The sequence below is a fragment of the Helicoverpa zea genome, chromosome 15, assembly GCF_022581195.2.
Source record: "Helicoverpa zea isolate HzStark_Cry1AcR chromosome 15, ilHelZeax1.1, whole genome shotgun sequence".
Taxonomy (NCBI): Eukaryota; Metazoa; Arthropoda; class Insecta; order Lepidoptera; family Noctuidae; genus Helicoverpa; species Helicoverpa zea.
The window spans coordinates 4,503,099-4,525,714 of record NC_061466.1 but is presented as its reverse complement, the minus strand read 5'-3'; the positions used below and the strand labels follow the sequence as shown (position 1 = coordinate 4,525,714).

The 22,616-nt window shown below is 34.6% G+C and overlaps 1 protein-coding gene across 2 annotated transcripts; it reads right to left on the bottom strand.

Moving 5' to 3' along the window:
- Positions 1-2,688: 2,688 nt before the first annotated feature.
- On the bottom strand, positions 2,689-20,395 carry LOC124636870 (alpha-tocopherol transfer protein-like). 2 transcript variants are annotated; one of them, XM_047173072.1, is made up of 7 exons: positions 20,240-20,395; positions 12,149-12,251; positions 10,128-10,287; positions 6,422-6,671; positions 5,729-5,839; positions 5,209-5,345; positions 2,689-4,158 (listed from the first exon to the last, which is right to left on the bottom strand). In XM_047173072.1, the coding sequence occupies exons 2-7, from the start codon at positions 12,237-12,239 to the stop codon at positions 4,068-4,070; spliced, it is 840 nt and encodes a 279-aa protein (XP_047029028.1). In that variant the 5' UTR covers positions 12,240-12,251; positions 20,240-20,395; the 3' UTR covers positions 2,689-4,067. The 2 variants fall into 2 exon arrangements, with proteins under 2 accessions (XP_047029028.1, XP_047029030.1); XM_047173074.1 differs by lacking the exon at positions 20,240-20,395 and adding an exon at positions 12,336-12,472.
- Between the last annotated feature and the right edge of the window lie 2,221 nt (positions 20,396-22,616).

The window sequence follows — 22,616 nt, the reverse complement described above, 5'->3', positions numbered from 1 at the left end:
TCTAGGTACTTAATTATTTCAAATTCCTCTCCTAATTATGTCTGCAAGATTTCGTCATCAACTTTGGTAGCGTCCTGGGTAAAAAAGTCCATCGCCACTTCCAATGACCACACCACCACCTATTTTCATGAAAAATATTATCTCAATTAGTTAAACTGTTTTGCGTGAAAGCGTATCAAACAAACACACGAAACAAACAAGATTTTCCATCTACATAAATCGTAAAATTATACCTTGCCTTTTATAAATAAGCCTTGCCGTCAAAAATTAAAAATATTATCTCTAAAAATATATCTTGAGGATCGGATATCTTTCATCCTGTCCTGACAGTAAACATTATGTATAGCCAATTTGAATGTCATGTTATGTAAACTATGGTCTTATATACATAGTTACGTCAATCACGAAAGCTCAAGTTAACTGTACTTTCTATCCAGTGAGGACATCCGGAACTTAAGTAATCGGTAAACGATGATGCTGATGATTCATGACATCTTTTTCTCACGGCCCTTTCGTGAAAGATCTTAGCTAGAATTTATAATTACTACAGTTTTTTTTTATATTCTCCTATTATTTGGAAAAAGAAAATAGAACAATTTTTTTTCCGTTATTCTCGGAATTTTATCACCCCCTTGATTCATGGTCACGAGATATTTTGCAATACATTTTTATTAGACAGACATTATATTTTTACGTAGATATATTTAATCAATTTATTATAGCTTTCTACATACTGTGATTATAAACTACTTCTCAGAGTTTTTGTGCCTAGGTAACTAACTGAATGACGCAAATGTTTTTTTCTTTCTGTATTCGGTCAAAGAACGCATTATATAATACATCATAATACTTTTAGTATGTTCTCATCCTTGTAAAGGTATTCTAAGTGCTTATTGTTTTGTTACTTACTTATTTTGTTTCAACAGTGCGCTGATTCTCCTGGGTGGCATGGCATGTGACGTCATGATTTCAATTTGAAGACCTGTGACCGGTTATTAAGGTCCCGTTTTGAAAAACAGGCTAGTTATGTTAATTTATGTAGGTTCCTGTCTCTATCTAATGCAACACTACAATTTTTAAGGCCAAATCTTTAAAAAGTACAGTCGGCATAGAAAATAAATAACTGTGAAATTTACGTTAACATCTGTCTAGCCTTTTTTCCTATGTTGGGTTCGGCCAAATTGGATGCAGCCGAGCACTAGGAGGTTTTTATATCTGCCCTTCTTAAATCTCCACAAAGTTATTTGGACAACTTCTTTTAGAAAGACTGGTGGTCAGACTTTCTGGCTTCTGAACACCAGAAACGTCTGCCAAAGATGTTCAAATGACAGACACAATGAAACTTACCACCCATCTAAGGACTTACTGCGACAAAGTTGTTTAACTTTGTGGTTACCTAATTGATCCGTGCCCCTGTTACTCAGCCAGGAGTTTTTTTTTTTAATGAATGCTGATTATTATTTATCTATCTACCATTTCATTTAGGTTACCTATATAGTAAGTATATATTTATAACAAGATCCTGCAATTATTGTGTACCCAATTATTAATCTTACCTGGTATTATTACTTATATACCTATTTACCTGTACCTATAAGGTATCCATTAGTTACAAAGTTAACATCCAGTTTTGAATGTAAAAATAATAAAGCTCTTGCACATGCCCCTAATAATCCTTACTCAATATTATATTTATTAGCTAAAGTTTACTTTGTCTTCTTTATGTACCTATTTAAATATTTTATACTGCTGTTCTGAATGATCCAAAAAAATACAAAATGGCCTAGGACACACACTTAGGAGAACATAAACATAATATACTTATTTCATAATTTATGGTTTTAAATACGGGTTGGTACTTTTACCCGATTGCAGCAGGAGGGTGTGTCAGACTTGTATTGGCTAAAACCAACATTTGTTCCTTATTTTTTTAACAGGGCCACAGTAATTCTTTCGAAGAATCCCGTGGTTCATCGAGTGAGTAACATCGAGGTACTTACCTGGATATTGTTCACACTATTCATATGCTGATAAAACAGTAGCCATAGGTAATAACAATAAATATAACTACGTCATACAACGTTCATTATGAATTTCAATTAGTTTTAATAACGTTTATGAATCGTGAATTGCTTTGAAATTGGCTAATCAGCTTTGAAGTTATCAAACAAATATTACAATACAATTTGTTTTTGCCAGTTGCATCAAAGTGTTCCTCTCTAAATTAAGATGCGGTTTAAATCAAAGAAATCAAGCATGAATATTAATTTCAATGTCATCTCATCTAAATCACATTTTTATAAATACCTAAGCATTTATTGGGTTTTAATTCAAACTTAAATCTGCTCTCGTTATAGGTACAACAATGTTTTGATCTTTTTGCTAAAAGGTATCACAGATATTGTGTGGCAAGCTAAAAGCTTTACCTGTTGTTTATTTTTTATTGATATTCTATTAATTAAAAAAAAATAAACAGCAATTGTTTTAGTGGAATAACAGGTCACTTACAACAGACATGTTGAGTGCATGGCTTTTGCTTCTTTTTAGGGTTCAGAACCCAAGAAGTAATAAAAATAAAGAAAAAATCTATTGCTTGGTCTACCCTTCTTGTTGTTCTGTTTCGAATTCAAGGATTTTCAATCAAATAAAAAAATGGTTTGTTTAATTGATTAAAAATAAAATAACGACTTTTATAAACAAAAATATTTATTTGTACAAAATATTCCTTTACCCACTTCACATATGGAATGTTTTTAACATAGTTTTAACATTATAATATTCATAAGAAATCAATTCTCAACAAGTTTGAAATTCAACTCTATAAAATATTATTACTAATACATAACACCTACTAAGTAATTAGTATCTTTATATTTTACTAAAATAATTCAAAATAACATGAACCCTATAAAAATCTCCTGTAATACCTACCTACTTTTATCTTTTAGAAATAGGTACCTTAACATGGACTGGCTCTTTATTAAAATATTTTTTTTTTTCCATTCCACATGAACTTTGAATATTATATTTCCTTACTCAGACGTATCTATAGGTACGTCATATTACATTATGATTTCAAACGTAATTTTATTATAAAGTAAATACTACAAAATATGTATACTACTTATTTATTTGACACTCAATACAAAATTTACAATATGTAAAGTCATGTTGATTTGTGCAAAAAAAAACATCCAAATTACATAATTGTATTAACAACGATATAAAGTAAAAACACGATTTATTCATTAAATTGCAAGATTCTGGCAAATTGCGAGGCAGTTTGTCAAATGAATAACTCTAACCCGTTGAACAAATTAAATAGCGATCGATTTTATGAAAATAAGCCCAATAATGAATTCTGCTTCACAATTAAATAAACTTCAAAGAATAAAAGTCATAAGTTACCGGGCATAGGTATAACCAATTTCTGGTAACCGGACACCCGCACGATACTCAACGGATTCAATTAATATTGCGTTAATTTCACTAAATTCTCATATTATACAAACAAAACGACAATAAGGCACGGACATAACACAGCCAGCTTTTTATATACTTAGATACAAAAAAATGTGCAAATTAAATTCTTAATTTTCTTACCCTAAATCAGCACAAAATAAAAGTGGTCACTTTATTTTGTCGCTAACTGTACCCGTCGTACAAATTCTTATATTGTTCAACAAAAATATACAAAACTTATCTTAAAAACATGAAACTATCACTAGCTTATGCCAACGCTCACTAACTGCGGATTACAATAATCGATCCATCAAAAATTCAATCGGTTATTGAAATCCGTAGTAAATTGATTCATTGCTAATTACCTACACCTAAATATGGTGTTATCTCTTTCCCTTGGTAGGGGTAGAGAGAGAGTGCTAATTTTATATTGTACCACCAAGGTTGGCTATTTTTATAGACAAGAAAATATTGCAAATATGGATAATTAGTGAACGGTGGCAAAGCCAGAAAATATCACCAAAATAGTTTAAAAATTAAAATCTTATCACATACAGACATGCATGTCTAGTTTTGAACATTATAATATTGTCATGTCTGTACATTTAGTCTATGTCAAGAGACCTGAAGGTGGCTTCTTTGGTTTTCTTTCCCTTCTTTTCTGTTTTCCAGAAGTTTTCGTCCAAGAATACTGGCCTGAAAAAAAACAAGTATTAGTACATGAGACTACAGACCTACTTCTAAAAATGGTGTTTGTTTCTTAAAACGAAATCACATGAACATTAGACGTTATAGCCCAATCAAACCACATCCTGCATTGTATCTTGAGGATTAGATTAAAAAAAAACTTGATTATGTTTATATATTATTATCTTAAAAACGTTACGTTATGTTTATATATATTCTCATCGTCATCATCATAATTGGCATTCATTCCAAAAGAATGTTGGGTCGGCTTCCAGTCTCACCAAAAAAGATATCTACTCGTAAGTACTAAGATAAGATATTTTTTACATGGAGCGAATGCTTTTTTGGAATCAACCCAGCTTCCCGGGCCACCTGACCTTTTGGTTTTTGACTACCCGTAACGAGAAAATGGCAAATGAGAGTCAAGACCCACAATGTAATGTAATAATGTCTCTACTCTATTTTGTCTAAATTCATAATAACTTGTTTAAAGACAAAGTAGATAATATGACAAGTCAAAGATCAACATGAAATTAGCTTAATTAGACCAACACGGATGTCGAGGAAATACAAAGAAGAGAGAAGATTGATATGAATTACTCAGATAAATTACGAGGTATGCATAAACAGGTTTTGATCGACTTACATTGTTTTATAGTTAGTCTATAAAACAAAGCAAGTAAGTAGACCAAAAGTATACCTATTCATAATAGACTTAATTACATAGGGATTACATACCTATTTCATAAACGTAACGTAACGAGTAACGATTTTAGTTTTCTCTCCAAAGAAATTACCCTTTTTTTTACACATATTTTCTTCATATGCGCAAGTGTGTGCTAAGTATGAATGTAGATGGATGGAGAGGAAGAGGAAGACCTAAGATAAAATGCATGGATTGCCTGAAAGATGACATGAATAGGAAGTGAGTGAGTGACTGTATGACGAGGGACAGGGGAAAATGGAAGAGAATGATATATTGCGCCGACCCCAAGTAAAATTGGGAACAGGGCAAGAGGAAGAAGAAGATTTTCTTCATATGTAATACTAAAGTCGTACCTTTGTTCCATAACGATATCTATGACACGTTTGTTCATTTCATCCATAGTGGCTTGGGAGCCGCCGTAGTCTTGCGGCAAATCCTCCTTATTGATGTAGTTGTATAAAGTCTCCGATTTCGGCAAGTGGAAGTGAATCTGAAGAAAAAACATAAGATGAATTTATTTTCACTAAGGCCTACTATTATAATCAATTTTTTTGCTGCGGTTTCCCCGATTCCCTTAAAAACTACTTCGTCTATTGTATCGAGCTAAAATATAGTTTCAGCAAAAGGGGACCGGATACTGTAGCTTTCTAATTTTTTTAATCGGTTCAGTAGATCAAAGCCTTTAGGGTATATACATATAACTTCAATAATTAAGTTAATAATACTATAACAGACAGCTCTGAGAGCTTGATCTCTGATTTAGGCCAGGACACAACAGACATAGGTACATAACATAGGAACAGAGGTAGTCAGTCCATGATTAAGAGTCCTGTGATAACAAAATAAAATAATAATATTATCAAGAATACACACCATATCAGTGACTTCTTGCTTGAGGAACGGTTTCATGAGACCAAAGAGTTTGTCGACGAAAGGTGGTGCGTTGATGACGTGAACCTCCTTTAATCGGATCGGCATGGCGTCCTAAAAAACAAAATTTTAGCTTTAGCTTAAAGCAACGATGGAAGGTTTTTGATAGGTTAAATTGAATTTAAAATTAAATCCAAGAGAATAACAGTGCCTTCAAGGGGTAAATAAATGACCTGCTTCCCAAAAAAGGATTTTACTCAACTCTGAAGGAACTAGGATCAGTGGGTCGTCTTAGGGGCGATGATAGCTTCAAACATGCAGGGGCTAATAAGAGATGCGTAGCTATATTCTTCTCCCAAGTTTCTACCGATCCAATTTCTCCTGAATAAATTGATACTTCTATATCTAGGAGGGATATGAAAATGTTATGTGACCAAAAATCAAAATTGAGAACGTCTTTTTTAGAAGTAGATTGAAAATAAGAAATAACATACCTCCTGATATTTAGAGAGCTTCCTCGCCACAGACACATTGAACTTCGTAATAAACTTGAGCGTAATATCCTTAGCATCCATCACCACAATATCAGCATCAGCTAATACATCATTCCCCAACATCCAGGCGTCACAGGTCATGAAGAACATTCTAGCATCCTTTGGTATAAATAAGAAATAACACAAAGTAACAACCACTTACCTCCTGATATTTAGAGAGCTTCCTCGCCACAGAAACATTGAACTTCGTAATAAACTTGAGCGTGATATCCTTAGCATCCATCACCACTATATCAGCATCAGCTAACACATCGTTCGCCAGCATCCAGGCGTCACAGGTCATGAAGAACATTCTAGCGTCCTGAAGGTAGTCATACTGCTCTAGACCAGGGTCGTTCAGTTGCCAGAACCAGATGTTCCGGTTGCCTGAGATCTGGTATTGTGCCAATTTTCTGTAAATAACCACGGTTTTTGTGAGTATGGTGAGTTTGGCTATATATTTTATTTAATCAGATTGGTTTGCAAAAATGGACTGGATCTAAACTAGGCTTGATAGAGATAATTAGGATGGATTAAACCATTCGTTGCAATCTCTGATTTTATTTTACCCGACATTTAATTTCTGGACTTCACTCATTACAGGAACCCAATTAAAGCAAGTCTGTTTTCCAGCTCCTATTGACATAAACACGTTTTAATGACAAAACAAGTTTTATTTGTTCTCCATTGTTCAAATCACGTTCTCATATAGGGAGTTTTGTAAAGGCTATTGCTCTCGGCTTCGACAAATAGAATTTACGGCTTGACGTCACTTGTTTATTGATAGGTCATCGGCACCTTTTGGCGATCTAGAATTCTGGATTCTAGACTATAGGGATTGAACATGTCAGGATTTGAAATATGACATCATTTCATTTTTATGGAATGATCGAAAACGAACGAAGATTTTTTTGATAAGAGCACGCTGGCAATTACAATAGGCATGATGACAAATTTTTAAATTCCTTTGTATGATGTAGGTATACGTCTATTTTATATGAAAAATTATTAATTTTAAGAAAATGCGAAGTTTTTTTATCAAATAATTGCATTTTTCTCTGTCCACTTTGAATCCGGCGCGAAAACGCTTGTCAGTGTCATGTCGTCACTTGTGACGTCACGACTGAAATTACAAGACGCAAGTAAACAACGCTCGTGCAATAATTAAGTTTTCTGTGTTATTAAATATGAATTCGAAAGGGCATAGGTGTTGTGGGGTCCCCCAGTGTAAGAACACATCCAAAACAACTCCTGATAAGTTATTTGTGCACGTTCCTCACAATAAAAAAATACGAAACAAGTGGCTTAAACTTGCAAGGCGAAATAAATTCAAAAGCAATATTGCCCAGGGTACAACTTTATTTTTGTGAAGATCACATTGATGTAAGTTATTACATAGTTCTCTAGATTCTAGCATAGTTTATAATGTAAATAACTATTTCGAGGTTAGGTTTCATCTCTCATTGTTTTTTAATTAAACTAGTATACTTACATGGAAGTTTTAACATCTCTAAATTCAGCTGAACAAAAATCTTTATTTGATGCCAAAAACTTTCCCAGCATTATGATATCAATTCTAGGCAAATTAGCGCTGTTTGCCTTGATAAATCCGGGCTCCATAACTCGTGTTATAAACAATTAATTAATTAAAAACAAAGATCGCAGTGGAAGTTCACAATAACGAAATGTGACGTTCGCGCGCTTTCGCGCGAGTTGTTTTGAGAGATGACGTCACGAGCTCTGATTGGTGTTCAAGATATCATGGCGGATTGCCTTATTTCGTAATTTTATTTTATAAAAATACATATTAATCACATTATTAATAAAGAAAACAATGCGCGTTTTATATTCCAAGCTTCAAGTTTAATTTAATAAATATATTATTTTAATGATTTTTGATTACTGTCATCATGCCTATTAGATTTTATTTCTTAAGTGTTGATTAGAATGCAGACGAAGGAAGTGTAAAAGGAAGTAGCTATTGAAATAATGTTTGATATGGAAGCATTAGCTATCAAATTTGTTAAATCTCGACCAGTAGCTTAACTACGAAACATAAAATTTTCCATTACTAAGAAATTCTGTCCGAAAATCAATGTTTGTTAATTGCTGTTAAATAATAAATGCTAAGTAGTATGGGAAGGGACGGTATTGTTGGCGCCAGTGATAGCGTCAGCCTGCCCATACTTTGAGGCGCCCCAGGAAATATAAATGATTTAGGATAACGCAAATGTATATCAAAATTTTTAATCAATGAGGATTAATTTGTTGTGGTGTATCTATGAGTGTTTCATTAACTGAACTAGTTCACAGGGACTAACTGAGGGACGTTAGGGACACTTGGTAATGAAGATCCAATGATAAAAATTCTAAAAAATATCCATAGAATTCTATGGTATGGTACAACCAACATAGAATTCTATGGTATTCTTCTATCTGCAAAAGTGTACAAATTAGCTCCATACCGAAAAAAAATTGAAATCATTGAGCGACGTATCGTGGTAGGTTACCTACGTCAATACTTAGCAGTTATTAATAAAACAATTTGGTTCATACAATTCTAAAACGAACTTGTCAAACTGAGGACAGAGCAGCCAAGCGTGACCTGTTGTAATAATATGATTAATGCTGATTGCTTTGACAATTAAATGGTCTGATGAATCATTTAGTTTAACTTGAAAGGTAATACAAGTACTTACTACATTTTTCCCTTAATTCATTGCCAGTTGTCAGCTAGCAATAAATAAGAACAGGTTACTTTACTCGGCAGTTAGTCAAGGGGTCGTGGCCAGTCATGAATCAGTAACAGGCTTGATCGATCAAGGTTGGTAACAAAAGTTTAACTCAACTTCTAAAGTATATCCAAAATAGTCATGTATCTACATACTATATCGTCTATTTATCTATCTAGATATTCTAATTCTAAATAGATGACTATTTTTCACCAAGACCCTTTCCTGCCCCAGAGAGTCTTTTTGATTTGAACTGGCTGATATTTTAGATCTTTTACAGTTTAACTGTTAACTGTAAGTACTAAAATCTAACCAACCAGTCTGATCAAGGGGCACGATGTGACCGTTCAGATAAAGATCCAGTTATACAAATATCTGATACTAAATACAAGACTGCCGTCTAGTCTTTTCATGACATACGATTAACATAATTCGTGACCAAACTGAAGGTAAGTAAGTGCTCAATTAAAACTACTGGTAAGCTGCAGATAAAACTAACTATCAAACAGACCCTGCAATGAATGTAACCCAGTTTTTAATTCAACCGTGTTAGTTGGTTTTGCGATTTTAAGCTAAGATTAAACGAATTAGTAACAGCCATGATTTTGCCCTAGATCGGTGTACGAGTCACGATTTGCTGCAAAATGTTGCCATTATAGAAAAACTACGTTTTGATACAGTTATGAATTCAGGTGAGATGAAGACAGATTTAGAGAGTCATTTGATTATAATATCATCAATGTAAAAAAATGGGGAAGCCAAAATTCAACAGTGGAATTCCTATAGCTGATTTATGATGATGATTGAAAAAGAAGCATATGTTTTTTTTTTTTTGAGCACCTGTTTCTATTCTGGAAATTACCGAGCCTTATGATCGTGCCATCGCAATGGCGTTAGAAATGGGTTTTCCATGGGGAACTTGTTATCGCCCACAGTCTAGACTTGCGTCCGGTTAATAATAAGCTGGCAAATAATAAGCTTGCTCCCTTATTATTTACATAGAATTCATAAATAACTGATATAAGGTTCACTTTACATCTGTTGCGATAGATGTGCCTTCAGTTTCAAGCCACAGGTGAAGCATACATAGGACACCAGTTTATTTCAATGATCTTGTTCCAAATAATTGATACTCACACGATTTTTAAAACCTTCTGCATTGCAGGTGACAGAGGATCCCTGTAGTTAACGAGCTCTGGTGAATTGTCTCTGATCTTGAAGAACAGCTCTATGGTTTGCTTCGTCTTCTCCACGTCATAGTAGCAGCTGTGAAGAAACCTTACTAAGATCCTGTCCTCTGAAAAGATAAAATTATACCATTACCATTTTGCGCAGAAAGTTTGATTGTGAGCGGTACGAAAATTTCTTTAAAATTAAAAAAAAAGGGAAGAAAGTCTGGTGGATGATAAGGGTGGAGTATACTTGAGCTTATTTAGGACTTATCCTAATTAGCAAAAGCCGTGAGCAATGTCCCTGCTAACCTAATAGTGTTACCAGGCGTTGTCCCCTGAAAACTATACGTGTAGTAATACATCTACACGATAATCATATATAATGCGTATCTAAGTATATGATTTAGAACCAGAAATGTCAACCACGGTTACGCTTAACTTGACATCTAGACTTTAGAATGATAACTACCTAGTTCCTCAAGGCTTGAATGCTCGCAAAATATCACCTTCGAATTTCCGCCTAGCTTGAATTGCCTAAACAACCTACATACAGAGTACAAATACAGTGTTCAAAAATATTTTCCGTCAGGAAAAAGCCTCTAGGAATAACAAATGTCGAATTAGTTTTTATTCGGTACTATACTCACGGCCGTGTAAAACGAGTTGCAATGTTTTACGACCATGTTATTTTTACAAAACTTGTTTGTATTTACCCACCCATGGAACTGAACAGGAAATATATTAAATACGCTTTTTGTTAAACTTAATCCATTGTTGTTGAGAAGTATTTTAATGAAACGGCATCGCAAATTGATTAGACATCTAGACAATCTATCGTTTTAAATGTCATTGAAAAACATTTTGAATCATTTGCAAGCAACAACATGCTTGTATCACTAGATCCTCTATTTATCGAATCATGACGTGATTATGCTGAAGTGCTGTTGATGATAAACATCAACTGAGTAAAGGCTTGGTAATATATAACTTGTAATTAATGCCTCAACTAGCTGCAAAATTGAAGTACCAACCTTATATTTTGAGACAGCAAAACAAAGATAGTCTCACAATCAGGAATATCCGATAAACATATAGACAAGTATAGCATGTCCACTTGAAAACAATCAAAGAAGAATTCAAAGTCCTGAATTTTGATCCTTATAGCGAAAGTAATTGGGTTGAAAGTCGAATACAAATATTGACTGTGGAAGAGTTGGTGTAGGTACCAGTTTTATGTAGGCATGTAACAACAGATTCCCATTCATTGTGCGCTCAACGATGCTTCGCTGAATGGCCTATCGGGTGGCAATTATTCTTTGTGCGAAACTGACGAATCAATAACTGACACTTGAAATCATGCTATGGACACAGTACCTATTATTTTTTTCATTTTCTTTGCCTCGAAAACCCGTCTGTGATCCCAATAGTCATTTCAAACAAGTCAAAAACCCGAATATCTGATAACCGGTTTGAAATATTCCCATTCGATAGACGTTGTTCGTCTGATGGAATGAATCACCACTATTTTAATTCAAAATCCTATCTTATTTACATATACAAAATTTTATTGGCATCTGGTGTAGGCAGTATAAGATTTTCAATGTCAACAACTTGTTGAAGTTGTCTAAATTGGTGGCAAAATGTTTATATGTTAAAGTTTAAGGATATAAAGTTATCTTATACAAAATAAGTAAATCTTAATTAAGATTAGATTAACAATCTAACAAGATCCTCGGTGTTTTAAAAGTTCTCACGATAACAATATAAGGTTCAGGCTAACAAAAATGTTGAATCCACTCGGAGTGGTCGTTAACCGTTTTTGTAATATCTGTCTTAGACTTAGATACGAGTAGAAGCTGCGAAATACCGGTCGGAATTACAACGTATATTGCATAGCGACAGTCAGACATTCTCCGATCGGTATTCCCACCAGTATTTAGCACCCCTCCGAGGTTCGCCTTGAACTTATTGAAGATTTATGCTCACCTAAATCCTTGGGCAAATGTGGCTGTTGGTTTATCCAATCCCTTAGTTGCTCCACTTTCTTTTGTACGTCTTGTGAATTCTTGTTATCCATGTTGAGGTCTATCTGAAATTAAGTCAAGATTTTATTTGTAACGTTTTATTCTTAGAACTACATTAAGTTAAGTAACAAATTCCATTTTTATATTACTGGTTTAAGTAATGTAAAGACATTAGCGTCTGTCCATCACTGGATGTCGTCTGTAATCTGCTCTACTAAAGCAACGACGTGTCGGCACAAAAGATTGTGACGAAATAGTGACGTCATAGGCATTCGGTCATTCTTTATAAGAACCCATCCCACCGTAGTACTATCGCTCCATTCTTTCACGTGCTTCGTATTATAGATATGTAAAGATATGATACGGTGCTGTGGACTCACGTTTACGACTGATATGAAATACAGTAAGAAGAACAAGTGATTATATTGTTTAGGTACAGCTACACAGTTTTTAATACAGTTTTTCCCCGTACTCTATCGTAGTGGTTTGCCTATTAGTGAGTCCTTGAATATGATTATGATCGCGAATGAGGATAAATATCAAGACCTTAAAAAGTTATGACACAAAACCGCCAAAACAACTGCCTTTGAATTTGAATTCCAAAAAAGTTGGGTCACTTATTACGAACGAAATAAAATATAGGTTAGTACTGGTTTACTGAGCTGGGACACCTCAGCTAAATTGGAACAGTCATTGTACTGACGAACTAATAAGGGTCAATGTCTATATCTCGGGGCACGAGGGCATCATATTCATAGTACAAAATCTTCATAAAACTGTGATATGACAATAAAAGTAACTTAAGTACTTCATGTTACTTACCTACTTCATTATTTATAGGCACGATTAATTTAATGCGTCCATTTGTTTAATTAGCATGATGCAATGGCTAATAACTATTAATTTCCCTGTTCTGCATTTTATATTCAATAGATTATCTATAATTACTTAATAAGTAACGATCGCTAAGAATTAATTCCACAGTATTTAGTAGATTAAATAGATACTTATCAGTATTTAGAATTTGTCATATACAAAAAACGTGATTGATAATGATAAATTGATGTCAACACCTGGTTAGACTATTAAAAACTTTAATTTTAACAACTATTTTAGCAATGTCATTTTTACAAGGAATTTTTAATTATTTTAATTGTCAACAAAAATGTCCACATTCTATTTGACCTATTGATGTGAATGGAATTAGAACAGACAGCTTCTAGGAGGGACTAACTCAGGATGGAGTAAGAAAGTTCGGCCTAACGTTCAAAGTGACATTTAGGTAGTGTTTATACCATTTTGTGCTGCTACCAGTCTTAACCTTGTACCAGGAGTATCTTTTAGGTTTAGCAAATATATCTGATTACGCAATATCTTATCTGCCTACCCACTGTGTGTTTCGACACAGTTATTTGACTGATAAAAATACGATCATATTTTTGCAGGTCACTAGGTTCTACTTGTTAGGTTTCTTAAAGTCTCTCTTGTATTTTTTCACATGACTCACAAAAGTTTAAAAAAAAGTGCAAAACAGAATCGAACGATTTCGATTAAATAACCTGAACAGGTGTCGAGGAAATAATTTATGAATAGCAACCGCTTTAAATGTGGTTATCTGATCGACCAGTTACATAGGTACCATTTGGTATTAACTATTAACTGTTTGGTTGTTATTACATTACTTCCTGAATTTACATTAATTCAGAAGGTTTTTATTTGCAGGTTAAGGTTAAGATGAATCAATCAGTTAGATAAGTAGGTCCTAACTGATTTTACTTCTTGTAATCTGTAGGTAGAGGTGGTGTGGTATAAAAATAATTCAATAAGAACGACCTCTGTGGCGCAAAGGTCACCAAGCCGGACTGCCGAACCTGAGGTCCCGGGTTCGATTCCCGGTTCGGTCGATATTTGTGTGATGAGCATGCTTGTTGGCCGTGGTCTGGGTGTTACTATATGTATTTATAAATATGTATATATGTAGCTATATGTAGTTTATCAGTTGTGTTAGCACCCATAACACAAGTTAATAAATAACTTACCATGGGGCTAACCGACCGTGTGTGAAAAGGTGTCGCGACATTATTAAAAAAAAAAAAAGAATAAGGTAACCCAAGTATGCACCCAAAAAAATGGGTTAAAAGACAAGTAGATAGACATCGCAAAGAATACATGTGATATTCAGAGAGCCATACCATGCCACCTATCAGAGACGACGACTTTAAATAATTGTGGTAGATACCATTCTAAACATATTATTTTTGAACAAAATGACAAAAAAGAACCAACAAATCCACGAGATGATATCAGCCGTATCTACATACTCGTTGCTAAAGTGGCCTGCGTTATTTAGTTCCGTGTTGTGAACTCGACCGAAGGAAATGGGCTGTTATGTTGCTCGTATTTGACTATCTGACATTGCTCCATAGTCCATACTTTATATTCCTACATGCTTGTGACAAATACATAGGTAGCTACATTTGGGCCTTTTTTTTTAACGACGTCAAAAATCATCAAATGACCCCTCCCGCTACATTTGGGCTGCTCTGAAATAATGTTCTCTCATACGTCGTTGGATGTTTGTTGTTTTGGATCGCCTGGTATGGTTGACCTTTTATATGATTAGAACTTTAACACATTTGAAATTGGATCCTATTGGCTTACAGCTGATTTCTTGCTGCTTTCAAAATGTCCACCCATAAAAACCAGAAAGGGAATTAGAAGATCGTGGTCGTGGTCGAACGAACGGACTGAAAGTGGAAGAACTTAACGGAATTATGTATAACTAAAACAACAGGAAACCCATTAAATACAGCAGGAAAATTTGGAGCTCAAAGTTTTCCAAACAATAAACAAAGGTAGGAACATTGTTTACAATCATTTATTCTAATAATTATGTAGGTAAGTTAATGTCGCACACAATCAACGATGTCCCATGTTGGGCTACAAATTGAAAACAAGTGGACAAAATCAATAATATAGGAAAACTTTCCGAAAAGTCCGCTACGCCGTCAAATTACTGCAGCCAGTTACAATGTTTATAAAACAATCATTCGTTGTGTCATTAGGTGTTATAAACATACAATTTTCACAGCAATAAAAGAATAATGTTGGACGGTATCAACTATGCACTTATGTGCGCAATTTACTTGCTAAACCGCCTAACCAAATACACGTGAGCTGTTATTTACTGGTATATTTATAATGTAATATAAGAGGGTCTGGTGTCTGAATATGATAATGTGAGAACAATCGATTATCAAGGCTAAAATCCGGCTATGATGCTGCCTAATAAAATATTACCTACCTACGCTCTAATGTTCTATGAAAGATTTGTGTTGGAATAAGAAAGATGGATGACCTTTCTTAAAACATCTGATTGTTACGAGAAAATAGTTTAGTCTACATTTCTATACGAAGATGAAGACATGTGTGTGACTAAGTAAGTAATTATAGTGATGAGTGTTCTGTCTAGTCTATAGATGTAATTAAAGAAGTAAAAATAAAACCCAAAGGTACAGGACATAAAGGAATTTTAGCTATCCAATTTACCTCAGTAGGTATGGCAATAAAGACAGTAGGCACCTAAGTAAAAATAACGATAGGTACTGATAAACATAACCGCAGTTATCGTAAATCACTTAATTAAAAATACCTTTATACAAACCTATTCATATGGGCGATAGGTAGTTTATGAACAGAGTGCTGATTCCGAGTTTTGACAGCATTCGCAACTCGATACGTAATTATAAGTCTATTGAAATAAAGAGTCGTATGCTAAGTCACATGATTTAGGTATTACTGCTTCTTTTATTTTGCCGGTTAATAATGATTACACTCGCAAAAGTGAGCTCAAGTGTAATACGACCAAGTACTGATGACAGTCTTTATTAAATAAACAATTCTATGATAAGTGCTACGTGATTCAATGGTATGATAATCTTCGCATCGAAAAAAATTACTTGCAAAACTCGCACTAGGCACTCTGGTGTCCACTAAGCTTATTCACACTTCGATGAGTTAAGTGGCGATTAGAATAGATAAGTTATAATATTAATAACATTTTTGTTTAAATTTTCCTATACCTAACAGTGTACTACACTGTAGTATACATATATACCTATAACAATAATTTATACCTATCTACGTAGGTAATAATCAAAACCTAAAATCAATTATTTTTCAGTACCTAAAGTGTAGCATTAATAATATAAATTAATGCTACCTTTTCATCACTCTGACAAAGATAAGATCACTGAACCCAAGTGGACTTATATTTCATCAAGTGAACTTCATACCTATAGGTAATTGCGCATTTAGACAGCACTGGCTGTATGGCCGGTTTAGCAAAAGGCTAGTAATAAAAGCTCCGACAAAAAAATAAGAATTGCCCTTACTCAAAATACTAAAGCTACCGACTAAAATACTGACTTTCCGACTAGATTTGTCCGAATAAAAATTACGAAACGACCGAATGAGATACTAAAATCTTCGAAAAATAAACATCACTGTTTATTGCTATAATACTTTTCTACCGGTATAAATTACGTTCTACTGAAAACTAAGCTTTGTAATTTTTAATCTTTACTTGCCTACTATTAATTCGTAAATTACCTTTCATATTTCATAGACTTGGTGCCATTTTAACTATAACATTATACTGAAAATATTATTCTCAGTGGTTAAACAATACTTTTAAAAAATATAAAAATGTACTTGTAATAATAACTTTTACTTGCTTCATATATCATGAATTTTACTTACCACGGGTATGCTTCGATATCGGTACTTATTTTAGGTTCAGGAAAAAATTAGAATTAAAGTAGTATTTACACTTTAATCTAAAACCAAGTAGATTTTGGTTTCCTAGAATATTTTTAACCGACTTCCCAAAAAGGAGGAGGTTCTCAATTCGGCCGGTATGTTTTTTTTCTATGTATGTACATCGATTACGCCGAGGTTTATAGACCGATTTGCGTGATTATTTTTTGTTCGACGCGGAATAGCTGCCAGTTGGTCCCATAGTCATCAGGTCAGGATCTGATGATGGAAACCCTGAGAAATCAAGGGCAACCTTCGAAAGTTGTAGGCATTTGATCAGCACCCAACTTTTATTTCGACGATCCTTCTTCACCGGTATTGATGAACCAGCTCCCTTTTCTTCCTCCGATCCAGAACGGTACACGGGTACCTCATCCATATTTCGTAACAATACTAAGTTTCCTTAATAGATAGTAAGTTAGTAGTTTCCTTAGTACATTTATTAGTTATACTAGTGATAATACGAAAGCAAAAGCAACAAAAACTATTTATTTTCTTAATATAAACAGACGTAACATGCAAGCATCGGTCGTTGCAAACGCACTGCGCTCGGATCTTTCGAACTCGCACAAGAAAACAGCCGAACGCGACCCGCACCCGATCGCGTGTGCCAAACTGTTGAGGTATTTTCATTATATCTTGTATGCCTCTACCAGACCTCGGGACTATAGAGACCCGGATTTTTGGGAGGCGAATGTGGGGCCGAAGCCAACACGCTGAAGCCCTTTTGAGACAACTTTAATGAAATGGTGACACAAAACCGACGATTATCCCTGTATAGACTATAGAAATGTACCCAAGGACAATCCCCGGTTCTGTGCTAAACTATTGCTAACTATGGAGGAAAACTACTTGGGCTATTGTGATGGGATGTTAGTGGACTAGGAATGGGAAGACTATGGGAACTATGGCACCTGCCGATAACAATGTTTGCACACGTAAAAATGGCAGGTGGAGACTCGCCAACTCACTTACTGGGCCCTCGGGAATCAGTCACTGAATAGCAACAAGAGGGCAACAGGTACATGAGCGGCTGAAGGGTGAGGATACCTCGGCGGACTTTAAACGCAGATCACGCGCTCCCTGTGGGTCCAGCATCACCGGCCCACTCGCCACTTACCACGAGGCACCTACCCTCCGAGCGGGCTGCTAACCCTACTCTAGCGACTCCACTCTGACCGGCCGATGAAGGCAAGCCAAGAGGCGGGGGACCTATCCCCCGTTATGCTTCACTCCGGCAGGCCGGAGATGGGGGACAGTATACTCTCCCTGGAGCACTCGGATATATAGCCCCGCGGGGTCGCTACTCCCCGTCATCCGCCTCAGATGCCCTGCGGGGCGTATTTTCATTATTATTGAGAGTTAAACAATACATTTAATAACCAAAAATAGAAATTATAACAGTTCATGCAAGTTGTAAAAATATGATTATTTTGTCAAAACCTCTGTTGTCGGTAACTTAGTAATTTTTTCGGAAGTTCAGTATTCTAGTCGGAACTTTAGTTTTATTACTCGAAGATCGAATTTTTTTGAGGAGAAAAAGTTTTTTGAACCTGCACATATTGTAGTTGAAATTGATATTTTTTGTCGTTTATGTTTTGGATTTTTTGTCGGTAATTCATTATAACGCTGGTTAATAAGAATAATAGTCGGCCACAAGTTGCTGGAGATTAATTTGTTTTTCGGAACCATTATTATTATCCTTAGCAAAACATGCCTACTAAAAATGCCTTTTTTCTTAACTTTACCTGCCCTTGAAAATTGCGTTCTCAAGTGAAAATATACCTAAGCTAAGTAAAGCGTTTTTCCTACATTTACCTCTAATAGGTAACCAAGAAAGTGGTACTCAAAGTTGCAAGTAACCCAGTTGTTAAATGAAGAAACTGCATAAACCGACCTTCGTCTCAAATAATGAAAGGTTTATTACAGGTATCAAGACATTACGGACGTGACTATACTGTTTTGTAAATAATACTTTATGTGGTAGGTATTTAATTGCAAAAAAAACCTGAAAATATTTTTTCTTCGAGTAAAGATAATTTACTTTAGCACTTCCTTAGTTATTATTGTCTTAAGTGCGGATGTTTAAGACATCCATAAATTCTTATACTAGGAACTACGTTATTGGCTGAAGAAGAATCTCTCTAAGCTGAAATCATTGGTATAATTTATTGAGCTATTGACCATTATCTGTACCAAACCAAAAACCTTGTAAAAACAAAAGAAGTGCGGATCGTGGATGCTATATAGGTAGGCGCTTTAGGTCAAGAGCCATCACGAATGCATGAAACATCGAGACACTGCAATTAATCATACAATCCTACCAATGTTATGTAGGTATGAATGGACGTTCCTCTTTCGCACAAAAACTTCTTTCGTTGAAACTTCGCAGAAATACATGTGGCTTATTCATCGGAATCACGGGCATAGGCTACTTTTATCCATAGTTTGCCCAGGAATCGGGTGAAACTGCTGGCAGAAGCTAGTTATTAAAAAAGCTGACTTTATTATTGCTTTGCTATCCATATTTATTGTATGTTATATATTTTGTTGTACGTAGTTACTAATGCAAATTTATTTTAATCAGACAACACAGCATCCGCCTGTGCCGACTAATCTCAAATCTAATTTTTTTTAATAAAATACGACCTTAATCAGCGGATACTTACTTACAGCAAATTTTTATAATTTGGTGGGTATAGCATAATATTTAGGATGTAGGCCTGTTAGATTTTAGCAAGTAATTAAGACTTAACGATTCATCATCTCCCGAGCCTTTTCCCAACGTTTATTGGGAAGCAAATGTTAATCTTACTCGGACTTACTCCAGCAAAAGAATCAAGCCAATTTTGACACCCATCCAAACAGATCGGCAGTTACCATAGAAATAGAATACGTAAGTAAATAAATAGTACCTACAATACAACTAAAACAATACTTATGATCAACGTTATAGTATCACACTGCAGGGCATATAAGTAAAGAAGGAATGCTAACACAATAGTGAACATGATGTATATACAGTGAACATAATTGATATTAGGGTCTAGTAATTCCATTAATTCCTACATACAGCAAAATACATTACATTAACTAAATACATGGATCATCGCTTAAAAAAAGCCATAACACAATGCACAGATATAGACAAAATTACAGAATGAACAGAATTTCCAAAACCTTCCAGTTCACCAATCCACGCGACACTTGAAAGCAATCAACAAATACAACTTACTTTTGATCCGGCTGTCAATTCTCAAGGATTAATCGTTTGTCACCGTACAATAACAGTAGCAGCAGTTAATGAAACACGTCACGATAGGAGCGCGCACGCTCGTACACTGGAGAAGTATCGGCCTTTAGAAACAATATAACCACGAACAAAGTTTATACGCGAACGCAAAACGAACGATCACTACACGGCCTGCGCAAGAGCATAATGCACCTGACACAGGTCATCTCCCACATCTGTCAATTGGAACATGTGTAATGCTAAATTGTACCAACTACTGATATTAGAGACAATACGAAGCGGATAATCTAAAGAAACCGTTGCATATTCTTATCCATCCCAATATAACTTTTCTAAATCCACACTTACCGGTCAATGTCTGGCTAAAAATACATGACATGATCTATGGTATTTTCAGCGGTGTTTACTAAGGTATGAAACTCATTTATTCCTGCGAATTCTAAAGAAGAATTGTCCAGATTTTGAATTTCCTATGTTATAATCAAGATCCTAATGATCTAAATGGCAAAACAAAAAAAACATCAAAATATTGACTGATATTTTCCTATTAGTCACTGTCAAATTGCCAACTCTCACAGGTCAACAGACCTTTTGTCTAAGCTCTAAACTGATGTAAAGACACAAAGATCATTTCCATTGTAGGAGAAATAACTTCCAACTGGGCTTCGTGATAAAAGATAATTTGCCATATGGGAGATTTCATTGTTTTTAAACTGTTACAGCCTTTTTATTGTCCCACTGCTGGGCACAGGCCTCCTCTCACACGGAGAAGGAAGGTTTTTAAAAGTCCACCAAAAACCTTAAGCTTCGTTCAGAACAATAAGCTTTGCAATGGACTGGCAATGTTTGCTACCCAGTTGATGAGATACCAGAGGAAGGCGGAAAAGTACTTATAGGAAGCTTCACTAACCATTGACTACTTTTGCAGGATTATCGACATGAACGTTAATATAAAACTGGTCCCATTCACACATAGAAATGGATTGTATTTGTGGTCATATAGCCTTCAACTACAGATTACCCACCTAGTGACCACAAATCGATCAAACCACGCTCGTACGAGATAATATTGTAGGGAAACCAAGAGCTTTTCTGACCTAGATGATATATCCCCACATAACGTTTCAGAAGTAGGTAGATATAATTAGGTCTCAACACTCAAGCTCGCAACCCCGTTTTCAATGAAACTAACTAGACTTTTGGCACACTATACTCTCATCATTAGTGTTATTTCCAATTACTATAAAATTTATGCGTAGTTGTTGATAAACACGATTTATTTTGGTCTATTACCTGGCTACATACAGTCGCTACAGTAAACACGTTGAGATCAATTGAGATGAGTAGGTATCTTAGATTTTTTTATAAACAGCTGAAGGCCGAGTTGGTCTTTACTTGTAAATAAGTCTTTAAGCAACTTTTTGTGACTTCAGTTTTTTTTAGGAAATATAAAAAGGTCAATGCAACCAATGCAACTTAGAACTCTGTGTCTTATAATGCTGTAAAAATCTAGTAAGCTACACATTAATATTGATAAATGAATTATCTTATGAATACATAGATAATATTCTAAACCTAAACCTACTCAAAGGATATTCTTAATGAGATGAGAATTAACAGTTGATTAACTAATTCTATGTACAATGACCTGCCGCCAAAAACTGGCGAATAAACCAATTATTACTATCCACTTTCTTAAAGAAAGAGAAGTTCGAGTTCATTTCTGTTAATCTAATTATAATCTTAAAAAGCTGTTGCGGGATCCCAAATCTCTGTAATAAAGAAAAATAACTTACCTCATCCATCCCGATTATCAGCTCATCAGCTCAATATTAAATTATAAAGCAAGCAATGTTCAAAAATCTGAAAATTGAAAATGGCGCCAATATCACACATGATTTGTACGTCAAATTTCAACCAATCACGATGCATCATACGATAACCACGGGGTGACCAATAAAAAAAAACATTAACTGTTTATATGTTGCCTCCATAAACAATGACCAATGAATAATTTGGAAAAAAATCAATATCATTTTATTTATATTTAAAAGTTTCGATTTACATCACAAATAGTCTTATTTATTTTAAAATAAATAAATCCGTAACCTTCTAAGGGTATTTCTTAAAAGAGTATTGTTTATGAACGCATTTCATATTTTTATTTTTAATAATTATGTTGCCAAGTTAAAATTTGAAATTATAACGGAATTAACTTTGGTCTTCTAAAAGCCTATGTGAAGGAAATTATTATTCCAAAGTAGTAAAAGCAGGATTATATAATGAACTCGATCAACAAGATCAAAAACAGAAAAATATGACCGATGTTTAAATAAAACTATAAACTACAAAAAAACAT

Coding starts and splice junctions, on each gene's coding strand:
- LOC124636870 (XM_047173072.1), bottom strand. CDS start 12,239: ATGGATAACAAGAATTCACAAGACGTACAAAAGAAAGTGGAGCAACTA. Junction 6,672..10,127: donor CAGAAGGTTTTAAAAATCGT/GTGAGTATCAAT, acceptor GGTTATTTACAG/AAAATTGGCACAATACCAGA. Junction 5,346..5,728: donor AGCAAGAAGTCACTGATATG/GTGTGTATTCTT, acceptor TTTTTTCTTCAG/ATTCACTTCCACTTGCCGAA.